This window comes from Rhopalosiphum maidis, chromosome 1 (assembly GCF_003676215.2).
Source record: "Rhopalosiphum maidis isolate BTI-1 chromosome 1, ASM367621v3, whole genome shotgun sequence".
NCBI lineage: Eukaryota > Metazoa > Arthropoda > Insecta > Hemiptera > Aphididae > Rhopalosiphum > Rhopalosiphum maidis.
Genome location: NC_040877.1, coordinates 33,216,335 through 33,240,527, shown reverse-complemented (window position 1 = coordinate 33,240,527; position 24,193 = coordinate 33,216,335). Strand labels below are relative to the sequence as shown.

The 24,193-nt window shown below is 36.1% G+C and overlaps 1 protein-coding gene across 5 annotated transcripts in view; it reads right to left on the bottom strand.

The window, feature by feature from the left end:
- Positions 1 to 215: 215 nt before the first annotated feature.
- LOC113550018 (probable Ras GTPase-activating protein) overlaps positions 216 to 24,193 on the bottom strand; it is a 130,857-nt gene continuing 106,879 nt past the window's right edge. Inside the window, exons 1-15 of one of the 5 annotated variants that reach the window (XM_026951600.1) lie at positions 21,647 to 22,498; positions 9,213 to 9,310; positions 6,046 to 6,140; positions 5,399 to 5,638; positions 5,208 to 5,309; positions 4,853 to 5,037; positions 4,606 to 4,772; positions 4,078 to 4,499; positions 3,861 to 4,009; positions 3,624 to 3,790; positions 3,208 to 3,503; positions 2,373 to 3,121; positions 2,152 to 2,306; positions 1,946 to 2,091; positions 232 to 1,887 (exon numbers count right to left, since the gene is read on the bottom strand). In XM_026951600.1, coding sequence (XP_026807401.1) covers positions 1,632 to 1,887; positions 1,946 to 2,091; positions 2,152 to 2,306; positions 2,373 to 3,121; positions 3,208 to 3,503; positions 3,624 to 3,790; positions 3,861 to 4,009; positions 4,078 to 4,499; positions 4,606 to 4,772; positions 4,853 to 5,037; positions 5,208 to 5,309; positions 5,399 to 5,638; positions 6,046 to 6,140; positions 9,213 to 9,310; positions 21,647 to 22,313 — 3,894 coding nt within the window. In that variant the 5' untranslated portion in view covers positions 22,314 to 22,498 and the 3' untranslated portion in view covers positions 232 to 1,631. Of the gene's footprint in view, positions 1,888 to 1,945; positions 2,092 to 2,151; positions 2,307 to 2,372; positions 3,122 to 3,207; positions 3,504 to 3,623; positions 3,791 to 3,860; positions 4,010 to 4,077; positions 4,500 to 4,605; positions 4,773 to 4,852; positions 5,038 to 5,207; positions 5,310 to 5,398; positions 5,639 to 6,045; positions 6,141 to 9,212; positions 9,311 to 21,646; positions 22,499 to 24,193 lie in introns of those variants that run through there. The other 4 variants (XM_026951598.1, XM_026951599.1, XM_026951601.1 and 1 more) reach the window with 4 other exon arrangements.

Here is a 24,193-nt window from a genome sequence, read left to right as displayed (position 1 = left end):
TGATATGTGTAGCAAAATTGGAGATAATATATTATATACCAGTGTACCACCTTAAAATACAAATTTTACTAGGGACAGGTTAGGTGCAGCATAGTGCATACTATTGACAAATAAATATCTTTTTTATACATCTCCGGTTGCAACTGATTTTTTTATTCGAAAATTTAAAATAATGAATAAATACTTAAGATTTGTTTTCCTTTTGTTAGAATACAGAGCTCCAATAGATAATAGCCTTGTTTTTCGTTACATGGGTACCATTTGCTAGCCTTAAAAAAAAAACCCCACCCATAAAAATATTACCACGATAATAGAAAAGTGTTTAATTGAATGATTAAATTAATAGAAAAACTAGAAGGCCTAGGTTAAACTGAATACGCTATAATTGACATAGATCTTTGATGTCGCATATCACATATGAATGTCAATTGAATTTCAAGTTAACTCTGTTGTGTAACCTAACCTAACCCAAATTGGCACTTACAGTTCATACTATTGTCTAAAGGATAAATTCAGGAAATTTAAATAACTGAAATATCATAGCATTCATTATTTCCAACAAACATTTGTAAATAAATTTAAAAGTATTTAATCATTACATGTACATTGGAGCAATTAGGTTGCAAATACTACAAAAAAACTATTGGATTGTTTAAAAAGAATCATGGCCTTTTAATTTATAATATATAACTCAATAGTGATTATGTACCACTACAATCACATTAAAGAATACATTTTGGAATACCTACCTAAAATATGCAAAACATAATACATTAAATATAAATAGGAAAGTAAATGAGTAAATTCAATTTTAAAAGGTCACCAAAAAAAAAAAAATGTATAATTCGTCAGTCCTTTTAGAATTAATACAATGATTTGTCAGTAATAATCTTTGGTACAAAACTTATTCTCAAGAAAACACGAAAAAAAAATAAAACCAAAATCATTACATACTTTGTTTTAAGTTGAATACACCCAAATTAATATTGAAAAATAAATAAAAAATAAACAATTCAACAACATAACTCTAACAGAATGTAAAAAAAAAAAAAATAATAATAATAATAATAATAAATAAATAATAATAATCATTGTTTAACACACTAAAATAATAATATTATAAACTACCAGTTTGTTAAATTAAACATACTCCTTAAGTAATATTTACTGAAAACTTTATAAGGAACCTTTAGCAGCTAACTTAATGATCATAATGCGCTTAAAATCTACAAACTATCATAAAAAAATAAATAAAAAACAAAGATTCATCAAAGAGAAAAAATACATCTGTGTTAAAAACCTAAAAGTTTTGATAAATTTGCATAAACCACCAAGTTTAAAATAATATTAAATTTGTTAATTATTATTTTACATTAAAAAAAAATATATGTATGTATAACTATGTAAGAACACATTAAAGTTAATAATACTTGATAATGATTTGAAATTAGTAATTTAATTAAGTTTATATTGCGTCGAAACGCATTGATATAATAATGCAACACGACCTATCCATTGTGGTCAACTTAAGTCGAACAAAATTGTAATTGAACCAATTTTAGACAATACATATTTGTTTTTAGATAAATACTATCTAAATTTGAATACATAATACGATGAGAGGACAGATTTTAACAAGATGAGCTCTTGAGTTCACCAAGCTCGGCAAGCAGTCTATGATTGATATTGGGAGTTGGACTATTGGTTTTTCCATTGGTCATTTGGTACCGTTCTTTAAGCTGACTTAAAGCATTCAACAATCGATTGTTAGCCGCATCCAATGCGGCAATCTGGTGTTCTTGAGCTTCAATCACGCGTTGCTTGTGAGTTAGCGTGTCTGACATTTTGCGTTGTTCGCGTCTCAGTTCATCTTCCACAGACATCAACCTGAAGAATAATAATTAAGTTTAAAATTGTCATTGAAGTAACGCACAATGCTACTAACCTTGCTATTATGTTTTTCATATTATCTGGTTCATTATCAATAATTTCTGGTGAATCAGGTTCAGATTCTAATTGCTGTTCGGCCTGTTCTAACTTTAATTTAAGTATTTGCACATTGGTTTGAAGACGTTCAATTTCTTTCTGGTACTGAATTTATATTGTTCATAAATAAGTAAAATATAATTAAATAAATATTAGTTTACTTACGCTAATTTGATCAATGGAGCGATTAGTTTTCAATTTATTGGCAATATTTTGATTTCTTGTGTCTTCATCTTCAGAAGAATCTTCAGACATTCCACGACTGGAATCAATGGACACACGCCTTCTTAAAGGCATTTCGGCAGGGCATATTTTTTTATCTGTGAAAAACATTTTAATATTTTTAATCAAATAAAACTTTATTAACATAAATAAGTATGACATACCACCAAGTATACATTTAGGAGTAGGGCTGACTCCGTTAACCTTATTTGGAGACCATTTCCAAGCTAAGGACCTGGCCATACCACCACCATTACACTGTGGATTAGTTCTTGGAGCTCGATGAGGTGGTAGGAACCTTGGTGCCACTTGAGCTACTTTATCATTAACTGGAGTATTCTCATCTTCGGAAGAGCTACACGACCGTGGACGCTGTTTTCTTTGGTGATGATGGTGGTGATGGTGATGGTGATGATGTTGGTATACAGGATTGACAAATGCCAGAGGAGGCAGAGCAGCATTGCCATTAGCTAATGGTGGTTTGCTATTGTTATTAGTCAAATCAACAGGACTTGAGCTCTGACTGTATGCCGCAAAACTCTGATAACCAGAAGATGCTACATTTGATAGTGTGGAAATGGACATTTGACTTCCCTTTTGCTGTTGGTCAATTTCAATATCAGAATTGTGTCCGTTATTATGATTGATGTGGTGATGAGGAGTAAATCCATTGTAAGTGGAAACTGGTTCATCAAATTTTAGCTTAGGGCAAAGCTGTAGGTTAGGTGAACCGGGATTTGACGAAAAGAATGCATTGCGGGGTAGAGTCGATGCACGTGCTGTATTGGTTATGGGACGTTTTTCACACAACAGTGTTGAACTTCCAACCAAATTATTTGTACTGTTCAAAGATGATCCTTGTGTTGACCCGTACAAACGTTGAGCACCATCTTTCAATGTTGGGTCATTATATCTAAAATTAAATACAAATAAGATATAAATACTGTTTAAATACAAATTATATTTGTCTATTGTGTAGTAACTCCTAATCCTACGCACCTAAAAATGTTTTGATGTTGTACAGGCTGGTACATATTATTCTGATCATTAGACGGTTGGTTTTCAATATAATTTTTTAACGGTGTTCTAACTCCAGCAGGCTGAGCAAGTGCTAATTGTATTCTTTCTAGTATCATGTGTAACTTTTCTACTTCCTGAAGACGTACTGGAGATATTTTTTCCACACATTCCATTAACAATGTATGAAGTATGCTCAATTGTTTGGCAAGGTCGATGTGTCCATCAAACTCAGTGGAGTGGTCTTGTGGAGTTGAATAACCATTTGGTACAGGACTCTGAAAAATTAATGAGACTATTTATAAAATATTTATACAAAATAAAAATAATATTATTATTTTTTAATATTATTAATAGTTTAATTAAAATTTATGATTGAAATTTAAATTGAGACTAACAGATATAATTTTTAAGAAAGATTTCATTGAAGCTGCTTCGCGTTCCAAAAAGTCATTCATAAACTCCATGAAATTTTCTTTTCCTTGAAATCGTGTGAAGTTAGCCAAGGTTTGAAGTGTTTTAGCCACCAGAGTCAAATTCCGTGCTGCCTTTTCATTAGGATATTCTGTGGAAGATATAAAAACAAATATAAACACACATTTGATATATTAGTAATGTTTTAAATTCAAACTCACCATGTGTAATGTTAAACAGGCTAGGAGACAAAATGGCTGGACACAAAAATCTTAAGAAAATACACGCTGAAATCAAATTGTCACTAATATCGTGACGTCCAGAACTGTTCATACGTTCACGGAACCTTGTAAAACATTCCCGAAGTTCACTAAAACAAAATAAAAATTTATAATGAAATTATACATATAATAATTAATGTATAATATAATTGCATACAATGGAAATGATGTATGAGAAGAGAGTATACGATTCCATGTGGTTTCAACGGCATTTCTTAAATTGGCCTGCTGTTTGGCCAAGTTTGATGCACTACCCGCTTTTAGAGGATCCACTTCACAATCAAAACCAGTTTGCATGACATTTGACACAAGTTCGCTAAGAGTCTCGTGTAAATACTTTTCGCCAGTCAACTTCAAATACGCTTCCATTGCCTTAGTAGCTAGCGAGTTGCCTCTGAATGTCAGCCGATCGTCTTCAACCTTCTCTATATCCATCATCACAATGTCAGACAAGAACTCTTTAGCTAGGTTTTCTTTTTGCATGACGTGCACCAGAGCCGTGGCTATATCTTCTTTGGCTTTCACGCCAACGACGGGTTCCAAGATTTCACAAATGGTTTTGTAGTCTGTTCTTAAATACTAAAACAATATTGTACAATATATTAGATTTGTGATTATGGTGTTTTTATTGGACGCTACAGGTCTGGAAGTTTGGTAACTAAAAATCGTTAACATCTTAAATCACCTGTAAGAATTCTTGATAGATTTGTACGGGCAATATGTCGACACTCTGAAAACGACATTTCACTCTTAATGACGGAGGATCTTTGAGGCTTTTCTCCGTGGTCACTGGGTACCATTTTTCGGTAAGGAATCTGGACGTGACATCGTGTACCGGAATGCTAACGGTGCCTAAAATTACAGTAAAAAAAGTTAATTATTATATTTTCAAAAATATTAAGTATAAATAAACTAATGTTCTATGCACATACCGACTAAGAAGCTCTTATCCTTTTTCTTCTTCCTTTCACCTTCCCGATACAAGTGCACGTTTATGACGTTTACATCTGGTAGACTGGTGAAGTCGAAGTGTTCGCCCCAAAAACAGAGCTCCGATTTCTGTTTAGACGACGTTCGCGCAAACAATGTTTTATCCAGACACAGCTCGCAAAAATACCTGCGTGAACCAACAGTATTAATAATATTTGTATCTATTGATAATGTCGTGATGTACAATTGTTAAAATGAACTACATGACACATTAATTTTTATAAATTTAATTTTATGCAGTGGAACAACATGCAACTATACAACTAGCAGTTGTAGGTTAAATAGATGATCTCGTACCTTTTTTTGTTAGCCAATCCTTTGGCTTCTAAAATCCATATTTTCAACGCGTTTTCCGTACGGCGTATGTGCTCCTGGTCGGGTTGTACGGATTTCCTCAAACTGTGTAGAAAACCAATGTGAATTAATTATTGCAACGATAATATAGTATACCAAGTATACCATAATTTGAACGTTTTCAAAAAACCTACCTGTACACCCATTTGTCGCGTTCCTCGGCAGTGCGGCACGAGAAGTACCTCGTATTACCCGCGGGCAATGTCACCTGAAAACAGTTTTCTCGGCCCAATACGGACGGATGTAGAGGTTTGATCTCCACACCACCGCTGCTAAGGTCCAATGATTGCATGATGCTCTGTGACTGGCCAGACAGAAGCGACTCGTGCGAACGGGACGTTCTCAGCCGAGGTCCGTTGCCTGGGCTAGCGTTTCTGCGATGGAAAAACGTAATTTTTCGTTATTATTATTACTTAACAATTCTGAACCCGTAGTTTACCAATTATCTACTTTACTTTATCATTATTATTCAAAAGCCACGGTATCTCACTAGCCACTGCATACTCCCTCCCTCTTCACAAGTGATTTTTTAACAAATTAATACTTCTCAAAACCATAAAAATATTGTAAAGAATTGCGATAATAACTACAGTTTATACGTATACGTAAAAGAATATTAATAAAAAAAAATTGATATCCGATTTATTTTTAATATTTTAAAAGTTAAAAGACGAGCCGTGTAAAGAATTAATAGTGATATATTATTATTTACAAAGACGGCTGTATTATCTATCTACAATTTAATATATTATATTATAAACATAATTAAATTGTCGTTTACCCATCAGATTCCAGCGCTTTTTTTCGTTCCAATTTTGTAACACTTTTGGTCCGTTTTAGTGGATTTGACCTAAACGACCGTTTTGAAAAGAAATTCTGTTAACAAAAAATTACATTGTAAGTAAAGTTGATCTATTTACGTTCAATTGCGTATAAAAAAAATGTCTAATAGAAATAAATTTAAGGGTTACATTAAAGATATTATTAATACTATATATGTTTTATAAAAACATGTTCACGTTTTTATTGGAAAAACACCAAAAGGACGTTTGAACAACCACCCTCATTCATCCCAGTTTAAATACATGCCATAATACACACGTATCCAACGACAAAATGTCTCGATCGGTATAAATAAACTAACCAAACATTACAGAGTATACACAAATTACTAGCAAATAATATATGACACGACACTGCACAACAACGTTAGCGATTTCCATCATCGTTACGGCTCATACTGCGGAGGTCTGAGTTGATAACAGTTATTATTTGTGATCGCAGTGAAAGTTTTAAACGAAGTTTTTTTTTTCGTGAAAAAAACGTTAAATGTATTAACTGTTTTTTTATAATTGTATGTATACAATATAATATATACATCATATCCTACTATAGCTATACCAAAAACAACAGCAACCAGTGGGCGCAGTGCGAGTTCAAAAACGCTTTTCATCACTGACCAACCCATCACATTATCGATGGACAATACGTAGTATTATAGTAATATACAAAAGAATAAAACACAAAATTTTCTCGTATATATATGAAGGCGCTCATGTCCCGAAAAGTCCAATATATAAGTAATGCGTTCTGATGTCGGCTTCGAATATACTATATTAATAGATTAGGTATAATATAAACCTCCGTTCTGGTAAAACTACGTCAATAATATAATCAAAGTTTCACGTTCATAATATATCCACCGGTTGAAAATAAACACGAATATCCTTGCCCCTCACTGGGTAATGTTTTGAGGAGACAAAACTCGGAGTCATTTTTCAATTAAAATATTCAATCAGTATGTAGCGTATACAATACGTTATTGCAACCACAGTCTACCTATATCGAGATGATTGATACTTAAATATGCACATCTTATTATAAATAATATGTATATACATGTAGAAGCAAATCTAGCAATCTACAGAAATGTAAAACAAAAGGTTAGTTGACTAGGCACGAAATAGGTAACTATTATGTAGTCATATAAATATAACTAGTGATTTTAAAAAGTGACAATAAAATATAAATATATAAAAAAAATATTTATAATATTGTTATGTTTATAAATTAACTAATAAACGAGAAAGTATTAACGCTAAGCTCGGCCCACATAGGCAATAATATATAATTTGATATACGTAGAATCAAACGGTGAAAATAAAATCAATCGTTTTGTTGTTATACGTTATATAGATCTAAATCCATTTTTAACGGTTATTGCACCGTAATAACCATTATTTTTCTGTTTAGGATAACGCTTATTTTATTAAGTATATCGTATATATCATTCTCCTTAATTTATGATTGGCGTTGATCGATGTGATATAAGGTAAACGAGTTGAAACTAACATCAACATAAACATACAATTTTTACTTACTCTGTGTATGTTGTTAATACAAATAAAAAATAATCAACATCGACATATTTTGGAATAAACTATTCTAGTTTTTAATTGCTAAATATTTCTTATTCGAAATGACTAGGTACGAAATATAAAATGATTAAATATCTTTAAAACCAAATATAATTTTGAATTTTTGAACAATCTCAGCCAAGGTTTTAAATTTTTACCATAATAAGACTAACATGACCGCTCAATTTACATAACATTAAATTATATACAACATTTATTATTAAACGAATTTCCTAAATAAATTTTCGCATAATTTTGGTATATATATATATATATACTACATAGTTAATATTGTTAATAAAAATAATTGCCTTGGAGGTGTTAATAGTACAACAAAACTATGCAATCACAATGAATTTACAAAATGACCGAAGGCAAATCCTCAGTGGCGTTATGTGAACACAATTAATAGTATAATATGTATCTAATGAACGTGCGATAAAGACATATTACGAGTCCAAATGATACAGTACCTATACTTGTATACATTTCTAACAAATTTAAAATCTTTGTTAAGTAGGTACCTATTATTTTTATTACAACACTTTATTTTCAAAATAATTATGGATTTTATAAAAGGAGTTTTTTAAAATCAAATCAGTAAAACAAAATTAGTTGGTTTTAAATTTGTGCTTTACTCGAAAATGATTAAATATTCGTATTACCTACATACGAAGTATTCACTATTTAAGTATAAGATAGTATTTTAATATTGTCGCATATTATGATGTACCTATAATATATATTATTTATTAATAAATCGTATGAAATTTCTAAAAATTCATGCCGGTTACTTGTACATGATTTAGAATTAGATCGATTGATCTAAAATTTAAATATTCCTGTTCGTTATTGGGTATCGTAAGGCAAAGACTATTTTTTTCTCTAATTTTCTCATAAAAATAATTAGAACCTGGTCAACTACCATAAAATACCTATACATTAATGTGTATAAGTAGGTATACCGAATTCTATGGAGCACCTACGTATATTATAGCGGAAGCGCGCACGTTTTACGCTAGTTTGTTTGATGAGTCAATTTAGTTTTACGAGCGGAAACCCAAAGTCATCGTGTTGACATTAATTGTCTGCCGTATCTACCACGCCATCGAGTATAATTTTCATATAAGAAAGACATTCTCTTTGAAGAATTTCTTCGCTCTTTTTGAGATTAAAACGTTTTTATTGGACATACGCTACACAATATTAACATATCCGCACGAGCCGTAATTAGCACAATATGGCACTCGAAAAAGGCCATTATTTTGTCGGTCTTTAAATTTTTCTACAAAAACTAACGTGTACGACAGATGACCTATACAGCAATATTTCTGAGTTCATATTATATAATACGATAAGTACGACAATACACATAAGTAGAAACGCTTAAAAGTTTCTCACGGAATGTAAACAACGTTCAATAATATACTCGTACCTAATATGGCGTAGAACGATTATTATTTTTACTAACACATATATTTATAATAAGTACGTGCAATATTAATGATATTAATAATAATTAATAACTTACCACTATTCTCGAAGGTGTGAGTTCCAGTGACCTGGTGTTGCCGAGCACGGGAGTCGTGGGAGCGCTTCCTCGGCGACAGGCTTTATCGTACGAAGTATCTGCAAAAACAATAAAATCGAACGGTCAACACAAGATTTTTAGTTTTTACTTTTATGTTTTACACAATACACATAAGAATAATCAAAAGAATAGTGACAATTTCCGGGGACCGTGCGGATGTATACAAAGAACACGACGATATTTGTTTGGGGGCTTATTTACTATTTTAGTTACTTATACACTCTGAGCGCACTGTCAGTATTATACCTAATAGTATTATGAAGACGGTTATAGTAACTGTAAAGATGTGACGTTTTTAACTGAGCGACACGACACGACACAACTGGCGGACGAGCGAAAGCCAAATGACGTATAGAAAGCGCGAATAGATGCGTGCTGAAAAAAAAACTCTCCACGACAGATTGATCATGCAGAACGTCGTCGTCGTCGTCAGTAATTTCTCCTCTATACGGTCAACAAATAATATCCTATAAGGTTTACACACTCTCACGCGCGAGCACTTATATAAATATTCATATTTCATTATATACACTATATATAGGTAATATAAATGGTGTTATTATAATGTGAGTAATAATGTTACGAATTATTGAGAGGACGTCCATTTATACGGCTTCGTTTCCAGAGGTTTTAAACGGACGAATATTTTTAGAAAAAGAAAAAAGAAAATGCACAGATAATTTATTCTAAAACACTATTTACTATTATGTAATATCCAAAACGATAAAATTGTTTTGCGCGAACCAATATCGTTCAATGGATTTTGTAATATAATATAATGATAATACTTTTTTTTTTTTTTTTAATCTATGTAGGTTATATATGCGTAATTTTGAAAAGAAAAAAAAGATTATATTGTGATGAAGTGATAAGTCCTATATAATAAGAGTTTTGGTCCACGATAAAAGTCTTCACATTATAAATAATATAACATAATATAATTAGTTATTATATTTTACACCTAGTGGCGATGGGCTGCACACGCATTTTGTCAGTTTCGTAACAACGATTGCGTACTTGCGTAGGTACTCTTTGTGCGCACAGTATTCCTCTTCTGGGGTACGCCTGTCGCCTATGGAGGGACAGAGCGTGTCCGTTGTCGTTTTAGACTCCAGTTGTCACGTACATGCCTGCAGCGCGCAACGGGCAATTCGTGCGTATTCCATTCCTTCGTAATATGACGGGGAAGGGCGGGAGGGGGAGGGGGTAAAGAACGAAATGCGGACGAATTTTGATGATGATAATAACATATTACAACAAAAGCGTCAACGAACTCTTGCGGTTCTTTTATTTTTTCCTACACGACACCGTGTATATTGTGTATCATTGTAGTGATAATACGCAGGACGACTACGGTTTTGTGTTGCGTTATCCAGTGACGGGAGAGTGAGAGGAAAGAGAGGAACACACAACAATAATGATAGTAATAAGACACTGAGCAATTTTAATACATTCTCACGTTGGAAAACATAACTTCGTGTCATTATCGACAATACCAAACGATCCATTGGTTATTATTTACCTACTAAATTGTACAATGCATATAAGTTATCGTGTGTTAGTGTGCCCCCTCGGCCCTCACGGACTACGGACACTTTGTTGTCTGAGAAACGTCCGCTATTTACAGTCGATATTTTTATTAAGTTTTTGTATAATATTCGGTCGAGCACTGTATGTCTGTATACACACACGTCATAATAATCATACTCGCAAGTACATAATCATCATCCGACGCCAATATTACAAGGATTCTATTCGCAGCTATAATGCTACATCCTACATAGTATATCGTTTTGAGAAACGGTCGTCGGCATAAATGTCTACAGCTGACGTCGTCCCTCGTCTATCTGCGTACGGCGATATAGTATAATAATAATATTAATAAATAGCTGTGTGCGTTATAGTGTCCCGTTAGTGTATTTATTATCCGAGTGAATATTATATTATTGTTGCCGGTTGTAATGAACACACAACGGCGCACTAACTCCTAAAAAGAAATCATAAAAGTACACGCTCGTAATATGAAATCGAGTATAGGATTTTAATATTTTGACATCCAATTAGTACACCTATCTAAATATTATACTTCATTACATGAATTTATTTTGTCACCTCCCCCCCCCCCCAAAGTAACTAAATATCTACAGATGGCCAACAGAAATTCGAAACGTTAAACGTTTTTTTTTTTTTTTTTGTGTGTATTTGTTATAGATCTACTTATGTTATATGTTTTATGATAATTAACGTTTGTGCGTTATTATGTGTACACGGTAAATTAGTTCGAACACTTGACACACGATGATAATATATGATATTATATTTTAAATACACATTTTGTATTTGGTCATCAGCTTATTGAACGGTTTATAAATATTATTTTTGACGTTTTATCAACACGAATAATTTATAGTACGAATATGTAATATGTGAATTTACTACAATACAATGACATCTCTCGGAATCTTATTAAATTTACAAATAATATTTTAATTATATAATATATGAGTACAACACTATAGCTTGAAATGTGGAAATAATGTTTCGAGACAATGAACGCGTTTCATTTTCCAATAACGATTATCTGTTTTTGAAAATCGGTTGATACAATGTGTTATACTGTGCACGCGAGTCGAAAACAACATCGAGGGGCGGAACCATATCGCGAGGTTTAAAAGATTGGTGACAACAGACGTAACATCTGATGGGAGGGGGGGCGCGATGGGAAGGAGACCTTGAATGTTGTTTATTAATCATTTAAAAACCGAGTAACCTTTCGACATCCAAACCACCGCTACGATTTGATTTTTTAAACGATCGACGCTCGCAATTGATTCGGTGTATAATATCGTACGCGGTTAATGTGTATAATGGCCAGTCAAGAGTTTCGTTGAGATTTAAAAAAAATAATATTACATCCAGTACAATACGCATAATACATTTGATTCGTTGGCGTATAATATCTACTGTATGCTCGTCTCCTGTGTTGATTTGTTTCATATTTTATTGATATTAAAAAGCCCATTGTTCGTAGCGAACAGTACACAAAGTAGGTATAATAACTACACACAATTCTACGGATTGTTATGTTAAATATTAAATATAGACATCAATACAAACAGTCTACATTATACAAATATTGTTTTTGATGAACACGAGACAAGACAATCAATCAGAATATATATATATATATATATATATATATATATACACGAACGAAATTGATCGTTGTTAATTATTATTAAGTATACACTCGGCATGTAATTGTCCGATTGTTTGGGTGTAGAGTACGTCGGATGTTTATATCGCGTGGAGTTCACGAAAAATAAAATTATAATCAGTTGACAGTCGCTTATTCGAAACATAATGTTGTAATGGTTTCGTTTTCGACACGACTTTAAAATATTATCAACCAGATTTCATAGAACGAATAATAATAATTACTATCGTATTTGTACGTAATATTTTATAATACAATACTCGTATAATAAAAATTAAAATACAATAAAAATGTACGCGGTTTAATGGGCGCTGTACAACGAGTCCTACCCCGTATTACGTCGCTTTGTTAGTGTAATCGCTTATAATTTTTTTCTCGGTGGCTAATCCACGCCGCTACTATTATAATACTTATAAAAGATATTATTATTTGATTTCATTATTTCTGTTTTTTTTTTTTTTTTAAGTGTTGTTTATTGTGTAATAAATAGTTCAACCTTAAAATGCCCATTACGCACATTTAACACGCGGGCACGCTGAAAATACAAAACCATTCGTATTTTACGCATTGTTAACGTATTTCGAATAGACAAAAATACACTCGAACAAAACAGGTTTGAGAGATAAAACGTTTTATTTGAACTCGTTTAGTGCTTAACATAAATAATAATATTAAATTTATCAACTCGAGTATCGATTGATAACATGGAGTATACAGCGTTTTTTCGCAGTGTACCAAGCGATTGAATTGGTATGAGGGAGCTCAAAACCACACAGAATTTTCGTGAAGTATATTTTAATTATTTGATAGTTTAATATCATTCCCAAAAATGTTTTCGAAAAAACAGAAATTACATTATTATTAGACTAACAACAGTGTAGTATTTAAAAAAAAAAACAATCGGCCCAAAACACCCACGATTTGATTTTTATCATCTAGTTGATGGGTGGGCACGAAAAGTAATCATTTTAAATTTGTGTTATTGTTATAGTTACTGTTTGGCGGACACGACTCGGCCGTTCCCCGTTGCAACTCGATCCAGTTTCGTGTTAAACGCATATTGTTTTTATTTTCAGTTTTTTTGATCATTTTATTTTTATCGTCAATTATTTTATCATTGTTGTTATTTATTATTATTTTTAATATTTCGTCATCCTCGGGCCAAACAACAATCAAGCGCGTCTAGACCGAATCGTATACGCGTTATTAGTACGCACTGTATCATGTCATACAACAATAATATAATTTAACAAAATATTACAATAAATAATATCGTAGATATTCGAATGGTCAAAATCCCATTCTACTATTGAAACGGGAAACGAGAGTTTCCTGGACTTAAACCGGATGGAACGGTGAGTGGAGTGCGTGTGTATGGAGGGGGGGAGATAAGTGACCGGAGATCCTCTAAATTACGTTACGCTTTACGCAACAGCCAACGTTCCCCGATTGTTTGCTGGATGCGTGCTGCTCACGGAATACAGTCGTGTCAAAGGATTGCAAAAAGTGGCCGCAGTCGATCGGAATAAACGGCTTAAAATGTTTTGGTTGAAAATATATAAACCGAACGCGTTTGGTTAAGTAGTACATTATCATAATATACGCGTCGTGTTGTACGGAAGGGTCGCTGCAGGGGAAAGAGGCGAACGGCGTTTGACGTAGGTACACATAATAATATAATAATCGTATATACACGGTACACACATAAAAACGACCCGCTGTATAACCGGTTCTGAACCATACTACGATTCCGTAAGATACGAAAACCAGTATAGGTATGCACTATGCACATACACAGTCGGTCGTCGTCAGCCGTTTCACACAGACCTGGTGGACAAAAAAATTATAAAAAGAAGAAAGAAAGGAAAATAATATAATGTATATATCTAATACCTCCTCGACCGGTTGCCGGACGCGTATATGTGGTTAACTACCAGCTTGTTCTGCCGGCATGCAATGGCCAATTGATTGGACGAACATAATATCTCGCGTTTTGCACTCGGTGCTGGAGTCGGCAGAAAGCGACCGAGGAAATTCGTCATACGGATCGAGGAGACGCGGGAAAGTGAAAAACTAAATGAAAATCGTGGAATGCCGGAGGGGGTGGGAAGAACGAGCCGAACGAGAGAAGACGTGTTTTAGAAACGAGTTTAGTGCGCGATTACCAACTTTACTATATAGTTATTTTGCGTTTCTATTGCGATTACGGGAAATCGAAAACAAAAGTTTCCAAATCACTATCGAAAAACGTACAAACAAAAACCAGTTAGGACCTGTAACTGCACTGTAAACGCCAAGATGTTTTCGGCGCTTATTACCAATCTCAACCCGTCAACGGCGCTGACAATAGTATTATTATTGACAATGAAAATTATAATTATTTAATACTGATATATAATATGCAATAGATTACAATTTCTGTTTGTTATCATTGTCATTTTCCTATTATCAGTAACTTTGTCTCCGTGACATTTAGACACACAAAAATATTTTTTACAACGTTATAATGTGCGCAATGATAAAAAAAAACAAAAATAAGAAACACAAAACGCAAGGACGTCAAATTTTTTATACGCGAACTCTGCGAAAAATCACATAACCTCCTCTCCTCGGGATTCGTTTGTCGTAATCATTGAGAATTCTTAGAAATTAATGATCTGCAGTGTGCGCAAATCCGAGATTGTCCTATGCAGCATGACCTCACGTTTCCGATACATAGTATAATTTTACATTTTTACTTATAACGTGATACATACATACAACGTTATTCTAAAATTGACATAATATTATGGTAGTCACGACGCAAATTTTGTGTACATATTTACGCACACCTTACTATTATAATTTATAATATTATACAACTGTTATAATAATAATTTTAGATATTTTTTCTCAATACGTGTGATAAATACGTAGGCGTAGTATTCGAATTCACATACACAAGAGTGTACACTGTTTGATATTATAATGTTTACTCTTTGTATTGCATTCAACATTACGGAACAAATTATAAACATATTACAGGGTGGTCTCACCGCAAAAGCAGTCGCCCGTACATCCGACTGTACAGAAACCGCTGAGGAAATAACTTGCGCACCCTTCTCACCGATTTGTCATCGTATAGCAGGTCCATCCTTACGTAAACATTGTACCCAGACAAACATTTTCCGTATATATATTTATATTATTATACTATGCTATACAGAGTTTTAAAACCACTCGAACAATTCCATTTGACGTGAAAATAAAATATTCAATAAATCCGTCTGATACATAAAAAGACCTTTCGCAAGTTATTATTGCGAGTCAGGAATTTTAAAATAAAGTGTTGCTCGTCTGCTCGACATGCAAAACAAAAATATTACATGTAAACAAATAACCCATCTGTATTGTTATAATATATTACACGACAAGTGAGATTAGTGAGAAATGTCTTACATCACCGAAGAATATGCAATAAATATCATATTAAATAATATTGTCGAATACAACGATTCAACACATAAAATATGAAGTATGGGAAGAATTGCGTACAAACGGGTATGAAGAAAAAAAACGAAAACAATTGCGCCGTAAAAATTATAAGATATGCAAAAAAAGGAGAAAAAAAGTACATTGTGTTAGACCAGCCATACAAATTCAACAAATAATACTCCAAGATTTCCCCTCCCCCGATCAAATATAAACAGCAGTAGCTTAACTACTTTTATGCAAATGCATCATGCAGAGAATTCAGCCCCTGCAGTCACTTACTATGCGCACTATAATATTTCCATCTAATTTACATTATAAATATTGTTTACGGCGCATAACTTTAAAAAAAAAAGAAAAAATAGAAAACTTGAAAAAAATAATAATTTACACGGATGTACGTTCTACATAGAGACGAATACTTATTTTTAACGAAAAACACAATATACCGCGATAATACAATAAAATACAATACCTTGTATTATATTATACAAATATATTTATTTATTTTGTTTTGGTATTGTACAGACAACTGTCTGAACAAAAAAATAATATACATTATTATTATTATACACTACTGACCTCGTCACCCTCAAAATTTTTACAATTCTCCTGCTATAACACTGCTGCCACCGCTGGTTAAACACCTATAGCCTATAGGTAGTCACGATAATCAAACGACGTCAGACTGCTATATAATACTACGCACAAGTCTGTAGTGCGATTTTCATTTAATTTTTTTCTAACGCTACAGATAAACCTAATAATATTGTATATGATACTGTTGTCGCAACATCACGGCCGGTTGCACGATGCGGAGAGAGACGGAAAGAAATCGACGCCGAAGGGCCTCGCAAGATCACGATAATACTAGATATACTAAATTGTGTATTATTATTATTGTATAAATGGCGCAAATTATAGAAAGAGATTACTATTACGTACATGTCGGGCACCGGCGTCCAACCGACAACCCGCGACACCCAAAATAAGAGTGGCCGCAGAAAGTAAAATATAAACGGTAAAAATACGCTCGTTGTTACGTAAGAAGCCCAAACGGCGATCTATTTTGATGACGTACGGCATTAAAAAATATAAATTACAATATTGCAGTGTGTGTAGAATTATAAAACCTAACCACAGCAGAAACAAACGCGTGTAATATTTGAATACATTATTATAGGCATTAAATCTCTCACTTTTTCGGTCGGCTCGAACAGGTGAACGAGATGTGCAAAACGCTTTAGACATACGACAATATACTAAATTGTAATAATATTACGCTGTCGATTGTCGTCGACCTTTATATACAATGACAAGGAGAAGGGGGAGAGGGTGAAATGCATTTTGTCCTCCGAGTGCTGCGCTGGATCCTGCAGCGGTCAAGACAATTACGGCAGAACAGGGTATTGTTTAAAGTCAATAATTATTATTGTTTCGTTGCCACAATAGTCGGGTGGGCGTATTTACGAGTACTTAAATTTTACAGTCTTTATAATATCATGACGTCATATTGTTATATATTATCAAGATTATCAATAACTTTATTTAATATTTTTTTTAATTAAAATAAAACTTGCGTGGGTTTGTCCTCGTTGAAAAAAAAGGAAATATCCATCAAGAGGAACGGGATTTAACTACAGCGGCGACGGAAATGATTTGAGCTCTTCCAGACACCGGGCAGAGGGACGAGGAAATATATTGACGGAATTAAAAGAGAGACCAGGAGCATTATGGCCGGCACACGACAATCGAGAAATCTCTCTACAAACGCGTATATCACTCAATGTTATATACCTACCGCCACCGTTCTCGTGAGTCCAGGTGGTCGTTACCTGTAACATTTTGTCGCGTATGTGTGTATCTACCGTCGAAGAAGTCGGATAGACCGTACACACACACGCACGCGCGTATGTGGGCGTGGTCTTTGCCGGCGGTTTAAGACGACGAGCAGCTGCAGCGCGAGCCCAGCACGAGGACGAGAGGAGTGTTTCTTTGTTGCGCGCGTGAAACGTCCGCGGGGAGGGACCGAAGGGGAAGAAAAAAATCACATTTCGACTTGGATTTCAAGGATACTCGCCACGGCGTAAAGGAAGACAAGGAAAAAATGTAAGATACTGCTGCGACGGCCGACGCCTATTATTATTATTATTATTATTATATTTAATACATATTATCGTGTCGCGTGTGTGGCGTTCAATAATTGCACGTTCGCCTGCTGAAATATTATACGTTATACCTACGACAAACGTCACACGCGCGTATTTAATAACAATTAATTTATACAACGAATCGCAAGCGGCGACATTAAGAGTATATAATAATATTATTATTATTATACATATATATATATATATATCGGACCGTAATAATTAAAAAACGTTTACCTATTGTGGCGCGTACGGACTCTTTTGTTTTGTTTCCGGCGAGTATACTACATTATTGTTATACCGCCAAAGTCCACGTTATAATTTTTTTTTTAAAGGACGACTCACATGACAGTTTTTCATGTTATGTAATATTATGTTCAGTGTTCACAACAGTGGCGCGCGTACGGTTTCCGTCAGACGTCTCAAAAGACGAACACGCCCCACGCGCGAAACACCATTTTTCTTAGGGGTGAGACGAGATCCGGACCAGATGTAAATAGCGGTAGTATAAGGTCATATAATATATTATGCCAAACGACGATCTGGGGGAACACCGTCCATTCGGGATGTTAGCATGTTTTGCCATGTCCATGTTTGGACTTGGCTAAGGCCTATAAGTATTGGCCCGATAACGGAGAGACCCGACTAACCGCTATAAGTTATCCTGCAGTAGACCGATAGATGGCACCCGGTCCATTAACAAGTTGTATCTATATCATGCCATTATAACGGCGCGTGGCCGATCTATAGAAACGATTAACAATGTACAGGAATTAATTATTATACGCATATAGATCGATTTGATCCCGGTTTCGTTACGCGGCAATGGTGGCACTGCTGATGCGACGGTTTTATTTTGCGGTTATCCGGTTCCGGGGCATTGATCGCGTGCTAGACGATAAAATATTATTATATAGCAATATAAACGTTCGATTTTATCTTCGCGATTCTTCGATATAATTATTTAATACATAATATAAATTATCATATTAATATAATAAGTAATACACTAATAGGTACTATACTGGTGAAAAAGAAGTGGTCACGATCGAAAGTTACAAACCCATTGTGGTCACTAGTCTCCTCTTTGGAAGTTGTTGTGAAAAATGTATCACAGTCACAATGAACTGGATTACAACGGTTACAGACGGTTATATTAACAATATTGTTGTCCATAAAACTCATGATATCAACAGTATAAAAATGTGTCCTTGACACGGTATCAACAATGTTCTGTATTACTCAACAACACACCATATCGTATGACGTGTTTATTATATGTACAGGAATAGGAGAACGAACCAACGGGCAAATTTATAAGATTAACACGTATTTCGTATTATGTACGCATAATATATAAATTGTATAGTAATATTACGATATTTTATGATATAATATCGAATTCGGTTTAGTAAAGAAAAATGAACAGTTCATTTTTTATTCAAATGCACGTCACACGTCGTCGAAACGAAACTCTAATAATAATAATGATAATATAATAAACGTCGGGTCTCGTCAAAAACCAACCTAATGGATTTTTTGGCATTGACAGATACGTTTCCATACACACACGCTGCATCGCACGGATCTCGTAAACTTGGCAGCAGACTTTCAATATAAAATGAACGCGTAAACGTGTACACTGTGTACATTTCGACGATTCGCGCAGACTATATAGGTATGCGAATTACAGTATTTTCGAATTACTCATCGATGATGAAAAAATAAAATATATTATAATATTATACATTTGTTAGAAATGCACAAACGCGCGAGGTCAAATCGAAAACTGTATTACCACATTTAAATAACGACAAGTAGAGTCGTATTATGGGAGGGAGAGGCAATGTAATTGCGCCCCTTTAAGTTGAGATTGATTATATTGTCTATATTACCAAAGGGATATTGCGCTGATTAATTAATAACGTTATTTACATTTGTTTAAAGCAAAATTCTTTTATTCTTTTAAAAAAAAAATGTCAAACACGTCGCTGGCAGGGGTATTAGGGAGTGTATGAAATATCGAGGGGTTAAACCGTGATATAGAAATAAATTTGGGGCTCTCCGGAGACTTGTACGAGCGCACACAGCCACACAGCAACTCGCCACATCCCTTGCCGAATAATAATAATAATAATAATAACAATAATCGAGCACCACAACAACGAAATAACGCGATGTTTGTAAGTGAAAACGGTCGCAGAATCCGCGTGACTAAAATATTATTGTACACAGTCACACAGGTATCGTTGTCGACACGACAGTGCGCGATAGTCGGCGACGACTTTCACCGCACCCGAAACCCAACAGCGGAAATTCCTCAGTACATAAACACCCACTCGGCAGGTGGAACGAAGAAAAATTCCGAATAAAACGAACGCGCGCGAAAACGGAAAAAAAAAACTATAAACACACGTGTCCGCCGTTTTACGTGGTTCGGCACTTTAGCACGTCACAATATAATGTTATTCTCTCGCGTGCGCGATTATTAATTATTCCACTTCATAGTACGCGCGCAACAATAATAATTAGCGATGAGTAGTCATACCAGTAGCCAACTGTAGTGGAGAGGTATGTTCTGTACCTACTCACGAAGAAGCGCGCGCAATTATTATACATTATTTATCGGCGGCTCGTACACGTGCGCTACACCACAACACAGTTTAGTTTGTGTGCGAATCGTAACGGCCCACTCATATACGAAATCGACAGACGTCCCAAAATATATTTTTATTTAATCACCTCAACGGGCTCGGATCGTGTACCACCACTTTGTAAAAGTCATGTAATATAATATTGTACGAAACGGACGACGGCGGTGCTCGCCGAGTACCTCTATAGGGAACCAACACGGTAGTCTTCCTAATCGCGTTAAGCCGAAGAATCGTCATCCGGATGGCCGCCCGCCGTCGTCTAGACGACGACTTCATTTGCATTCAATCCGGGCGGCAGTGACTGTTCCGTGTGTCCGGTCGACGTTGAAAAAAAAACAATAGGCTCGCTCGAAACGCCCCCACAGCCGCTCGCCCGGTTTTATTAAAATCAGAGAGACAGAGAGAGAGAGGAGAGCGACGACGAAATATTAATGATAATATTATTATAAAACCGCGTGTACACCACAACCACACGTCGCTCGTTATCTCGCAGTTTGCGAAACAGTAGCGGCGCACCAAAGGGGGGGAGGAGGTGGGCACACCGGGTTTCCCGCGCTCTAAGCGTTTTACATGTCGTGTTATTCAAAAATCGACATTTTTATAATTACATTTTTCTTCGAAGATAATACATATCCGACAGTTAGAAAATGTAGACTATATAGGCAATTACTGCGTTAGCACTAATATTTAATTGGTAATGTTTTTTTGATTTTTGGCCCTGTAAGGCCTTTTTTTCTTTTTCTATTACAATAACATTTAGGTGGTAATTCCTAGATCCCCCCCTCGACCACTTGAAAAAATCCCGATCGCACCACTGATATTCAACGATAACAAATTCATGATATGCAACCCCGAGACCGGTGGCCCGCGGAGACAACTGACCTGATCGGTTGTCGTCGCCGTCGTCTTCGTCGTCGTAGAGTTGGCGGTCGGCGTCATCGTTTACGTCGCTGTCGCTTCGGTTATTATCGTCTTCTCCGGCCGAGTTGGTGGACGACTTGGCCAGCCCGTGGCGCCGCCGACGACGTCGTCTGCGGTAAAACTCGTCGGGCGACCCTTCGATCACTATGATCGGCGGCGACCTGTTGGCCTGCTGAACGACGCCGCTCGTGTCGCCGATGGACGACGAACTGTCGCCGCAGTTGACGCGCAATGGGCCCACGGAGGAGGCCTTGGACGACAGCCACCGTCCGCCCGTGGTTATTATGGTGGACGAGCTGCGGGCCAGTTTTCGTGACGACGGGCGCCGGATGAACGCCAGAGGCGAGCTCCGCCGGCTTGACGACGGTGAAGTCGGCGGACGGTGCGACGGCGGGTGGTCGGCCTGCAGCAGGGCCAGGGCGGACGCGGACAGGGCTCGTCCACAAGCCGACTTGTGCTGCGGTTGCGGTTGGAGGGCCGCCGGCTGGGGCAACGCGTCCGCCAGCCGGGCCACGGCCAACGCGGGTCGGGCAGTGGCCTGCAGCGGTATGTAAAACGTCGAGCGACGCCGCCGCGGACTGCCCGTCATCGTCGTAACCGCGGTCTGCTGTTGTCCGGTCGTCGTCATCGGTCGCGTGTCCACTTGTCGTGAAATTTATCGCTTTGACAACGTACACTACTATACAGCAGTGTTATTAGTATTGTCGAATCATTATTTCTCGACGTAAACGATCGCCACTCGGAATAAAAAAGACGGTAATCAAAACGATAACGACGAAATAAATACGGTAAACATATACATCAAAAAAAAAAAAAAACGCACAGACACACACACAAAACCGTAAACACGCGTTTAACCACTACGCACCGCGCACGCACTGTCGGAATGACATTACTACACTGACTAACCGGCGCGCCGTCGAGTGGCCCCGTAGAGTCGGTGGAGTTCGTTTCAGGTTCACGTTCGCAGTGGTCGCGAGTGCGCGCGCGCGCGCCCGTCGGTAACCACTGCTACGCGTGGGCCGAGGGGGTAGTGGCGGTGTCGGTGTCGGTGGCGGCGGCGGCCGTGTGCGAGCGAGATATTTCCCCCCCACCACGACGCGGTCGCATTCCCGTCGGACGACCGGCCGGTGTAAACAACGAAACAGACTTCATCCCGAGTTCTGAGGCTTATTCCCCCCGTTTTTCGAACGTCTTGTGCGTTCGATGCGGAGAGGCGCACCCCCGCAATAGTATCTTCCCCTAACCGATAATAGTACAATACGTTATTTTACAGTTTTGGGGATTTTGTTTTTCCACAAACTTTTCCATACACACACCACACGTCGTCCGCACTCGTAACGCGGTTATCGTCGTTTCGGAACCGTTTGGTCGCATTAAATTAATAATAAAATAATTGGCCATTGAACTACATAATATAATAAATAATAATAATATCGTCGAGTTTCAGTGTAATAATAACAATCGCAATATACCTATTACTGTGTGTGATAACCGATGACTGATGCGTGATAACCCGAGTGCGGCCGGGAATTCGATCGGTTCAAGCGCATCATCGCTGTTGCTATAAAATGCTTACTTGTTTTGGTTTTTATTTATTAGGTAACTATTATCTATCGTACCCACACGAACGCGTACAATATTGCTGTTTAATTGATTATATTATTATATGATACGTCAATGATATCGACGGATTGCAATCTTCAAACTTACAGGCTTTTACGGACATAATATTATTATTGTTTATGTTTATGCTACAACAACACAATACTGTCTTTCAACGGTCGGCGTTATGATGTATGGTTTCCATTGACTATCGCACATTCTCACTTGTCACGCGACAGTCAATGACTGTATTATTAATATCGTGTGATGTACGCACAACGTACGGGGGGGGGGTCTGCAGCACGGAGACGTCAAAATCCAAATCCGACGACGATTTCTCGAGCGTTAACCCGGAACGCGATTTGACGACGAAAAAAACCGAAAATATTGACAACCCCGTTGGAAAAAATCACACAAAAACACTTAGATTACTACTGCGTCTGTTGTCGACAAAAATATGGTTTTCGGCCGACGAAGAGGCTCAAAAATATTAAATAAATTCTAGTCGGTTCATAGTTCACGGTTTTGTGTAAACCTAATTCCGCGATCGTACAGATGCGTCATTACTTTAATTTCTGAATATTGCAAACACGTAAGGTTTTTAAGACATCACCGTGTACTCGTTAAGACAACTGCTGAGCACACTAATACTTTATATATAGCCAGTGGCTACCATTCGGGCGGGCAGTGGGCATAAGATAAGTACCGACGCTTGGCACACTTAACAGTTAATATTTTTATAATTATACGCTATAATAAGGTGGATACTCGTGGATGAGGTGGATACTAAATCGGCCTCCGCGGATATGCCCGTGAGTCAAAAATCAACAATTTTCAGAATTGTATATTTTTGAATAAAATCCCAAGTATATAAATAAAACAATACCCAATATGCATAAAAAC